At 53.2% G+C, this 3,535-nt stretch overlaps 1 protein-coding gene across 1 annotated transcript in view; it reads right to left on the reverse strand.

The window, feature by feature from the left end:
• TMEM130 (transmembrane protein 130) overlaps positions 1–3,535 on the reverse strand; it is a 15,530-nt gene that overhangs the window by 3,534 nt on the left and 8,461 nt on the right. The window contains exons 3-6 of the mRNA XM_023532776.1: positions 2,989–3,145; positions 1,421–1,587; positions 919–1,003; positions 303–505 (exon numbers count right to left, since the gene is read on the reverse strand). Coding sequence (XP_023388544.1) covers positions 303–505; positions 919–1,003; positions 1,421–1,587; positions 2,989–3,145 — 612 coding nt within the window. The remainder of the gene's footprint in view (positions 1–302; positions 506–918; positions 1,004–1,420; positions 1,588–2,988; positions 3,146–3,535) is intronic.

Here is a 3,535-nt window from a genome sequence, read left to right on the forward strand (position 1 = left end):
GTTGGTGACAGCGGTGCCGGTCGAGGTGCTGGTGGCATTTCCAGTAGTGCTGGTGCTGAGGGGGTGTCGGCAGGACTGGTGGGCGCTAGGGCTGCTTGTCGGTGGCACCGGCGGAATCTGGTGGCGGGAGGCTACGGGTGGTCAGTCGATGGTGTCGGTCGGGGCCAGTGGGGTTACCGATGAGGCTAATGTTGGAGGGGTGGCCTCGGCAGAGTTGGTGGTGGCGGCGCAGTGGCGGTGGTGGCCGGGGGGACTGGCTTTTGCTGCCCCTGTGGCTCTGCAGAAGGGGTAGTGACACTTACTGGAGGGCCACACCTGGATCCTGTGGTACTGATGCGTCTTGCTGATGACGTTCTCGGCCCGGATGCTGAAGCAGTAATCTCCAGGTTGTCTGAAGACGTAGGTCAGGTTGTAAGCCGTGCCGGCCACTGACACCGGGTGACACTCCCCTTCCTCCAGCGGGAGGCATTCGGGCTTGAGACGCCAGCACAGGGTCAGAGGAGGGCTGTGGGGAAATGACGTGGCACAGGGTATGAACACAGAACAAGTCCAAGAAAGGCCAGGCGGCCATGAACTTCAGTGTCCCTTCCAGGACAGAACTCCCAGCTGTCCTGGCCTCTGCTTCACACTTTCCAGACCAGAGAACAGAATGGTACCTAAGAGATGGCCTGGGATCCCAAGGGGATGCCAGGCCAATGAAACCAGCGGGGACATGCACAGCCTGCTCCGTGGACGCACGTGGCGTGCCGTGCAAGCTCTCTGGGGGATGTGGCGCTTGAGCAGGATCTGAAAGGATGAGTCAGCTTTTGCTCGGTTTAGAGGGAGCGGGAGCGTGTCGCGTTATCTGCCCGTCAACTCAGACGCCGGAAGACGCAGGTCCATCAGCGGACGCCGGACGAGAATTCCCACTTCACTCACCTCCCCAGGAAGTTCAAGGTCACCGTCATCTTTTGGAAGTTCTGAAGTTGGGTGGGTCCCGAGACCTGGATGCCTCGAAGGGTTTCTGAAAGGCAGAGAAGACCCTGTTAACCTGGCCACTGAAGACAAGTGACCACCACCCTGTCCTCCCGCAGCCCTCCCCCAAGGGCGGCTGCGAGTCTGTCCAGGGCATTTCTGGACTCTCTGCCTCCCTGTCCTCAGCAGGCGCCGGAGCCCGAGTGGCTCGGAGTCCCCCGGTCCCCTACCATCTGCGCCGCGTGCGCAAAGGGCCACCCCATAGTGTCACCGCAGCACAACCGAGAACTCTGCTGCAGTGCCCCAGCGGCCCCTTTCGCCAAAGCCAGGGAGAGACGGATTTCTGCGTCCCCTCCCTGTGCAGTACCCTGGGGCACAGCCCACTGCGCCTTGTGCCCCCGACCAGAAGCCAACGTGACGGGGAGATGAAAATCACTCCACCTGCGCCAGCCCCCCAGAGACCCACCTTGCAGCTTCAGCGAGGTGGAAAAGTCGCCCGTCCTCTGCGCGACACCCTTCCCAGCATCCGGCGTGGCCCGTTCCCATTCCGCCACCACTCTGAGCTTCACGGTGACGGTTCCAGTGATCGAATAGTTGTAATACACCACAGAGTCTTCAGTGATCATCTGGGTGCTGTAAGGTGACGGGGAGGAGACAGGCGACGGAAGTGACTCACGTGGCTTTTTAGAGTTGGGGGTGGGGGGCTGTATGGTGACTCGCTCAGCTACCGACACCTCATGAGCAAATCTGTCATCACAGTGGCAGCCCCCAGAGCAAGCCGGGGCTCGAGGTGGACGGTGCTCGGGAAGGGTGGATGCTGGTGGTTTTCGTGTATGTAAGTTACAGGTGAGAGAACTGTACCCAGCAACAGGTACCCATCACCTACCAGGAAGGTAGGAATCTGGGAGAGGCCATATGTTAGACACAGGCCCAGTCTGGGGAAGGGAGGGGTACAAACTTTGGAGTTAAGACACATCTGGCTTTCGATCTCGGCTCCAGATTCCTATCCATATAACACTAAGCCTTATTTTCTCATCTGTAAAACAGGGAGGATCGTACCCACCCCCGCCTCGTCACGAATTATGATACAATGTATAAAACGTGTAAGTAACATCATGCTCTTTCCCTTCATTGACCTGAATCGCTTTTTTAAAAATCTAATAACAATAAAGAAAATCTTTATGTTGATTTGTCAATGCTTTTTATGTATGAAGTTTAACGGACCTTTATCTATTACATATCTCCCAAATATTTTTCCCCGTTTAACCTTTGTCTTTGGTTTGATTTACTTCTTTCACACTCAAATTTTAAATCTGGTGATGCCCAATCTAACAATTTTTCCTTTAGTTTCCTCCTCTGTTTATCTTCTTAGAAATGCCTCCCCCACTGCTAATTTATCCAATGGCATAATCGCCTACGTTTCAGTCTAATCCTGGTTCATTATGTTTAATTTTTAAAATCTATCTGGAGTTGCTTTTGTTTGGGATCGAATTGTTTTTCTCCCAAAGAGTTAGCCAACTGCCCTGGTACCATTTATTAATTTATCTATGTTCCCTGGCTAGAAGTACCACTCTATAATATAGTAAATGAGTCTATAAACTTAGGCTGTTTCTGTCTTTTCTATTCTGTTCCATTGAGCTGCCTTGTGCTGCTGTGAATTATCTGTAGACTTAAAAATACATTTACGTTTGCATTTCCAGTTCCTCTCCTCGTCCCCCTTCAACATCATCCTGCTTTTCTGATCTTTGTTCCCCTTCTGACAATATTGAGAAAATTTCTCTTCATTTTTTAAGTCTTTTTAAGTTTCTAGTACAATTTGTGGTTTTTATCAGGCACCTCGAAGGCAGGTCCCGTGACTGGCTCCCTGCCTCGTCGCCATACATCCAGAGTTTGGCACGGGGCAGGTGCTCAAGGAATGTTCAGAGCAAGATTGTGAGCAGGTGGAGGTGGGACAGTAGGAAGCACCCTGCGTGGGACAACGGGGCCACCGCTGTGGGCCAAGGCATTGGGGCGTCAAGGGGAGTCAGGACATACCCATCTCCGAAGTCCCAGCTGTAGAGAAAGGAGGCGGTCTTGAAGAAGTTGCTCGGGTCATGGAGGAGGAAGGAGATTTTAAGGGCTGTCTTGGCGAGATAGTTGGGCCAGGGCAGGGACGTGTTCTGCGTGACAACGAGGTTCCCCATGAGGAACTCTGGGAGAGAGAGACCAAGGGAAGGTGAGTCCATTGAGGAGGCAGGAGGGCGGAGCCAGGGAGTGACCTCACGTGCCCGCGGGCAGAGCGGCCTCTCTCCCACCTGACATTCTGGCTGTCACAGCTAGGTCGTGGCTGGGTGAAGACGTTTGTTCTACAGCCATTTCTCTAAAAAAATATTTAAGAGCCGATTTTTCTCACCATAACAGCAGGGAGTAAGGCGTGCTCGATCAAGCTCATCCGGAAAATGCCGAAAAGCAGATCGAAAAGAAAGGAAACAGCCTATCACTCAAATACAACCACCGCTGACACTTTGAAGAATTGCAAAGTAATGGTGTGTGCGTGTGTGTGATGTATACGGTGTACTGAACACGGCTGATCGAATTGGTT

This window comes from Pteropus vampyrus, unplaced genomic scaffold, assembly GCF_000151845.1.
Source record: "Pteropus vampyrus isolate Shadow unplaced genomic scaffold, Pvam_2.0 Scaffold90, whole genome shotgun sequence".
Taxonomy (NCBI): domain Eukaryota; kingdom Metazoa; phylum Chordata; class Mammalia; order Chiroptera; family Pteropodidae; genus Pteropus; species Pteropus vampyrus.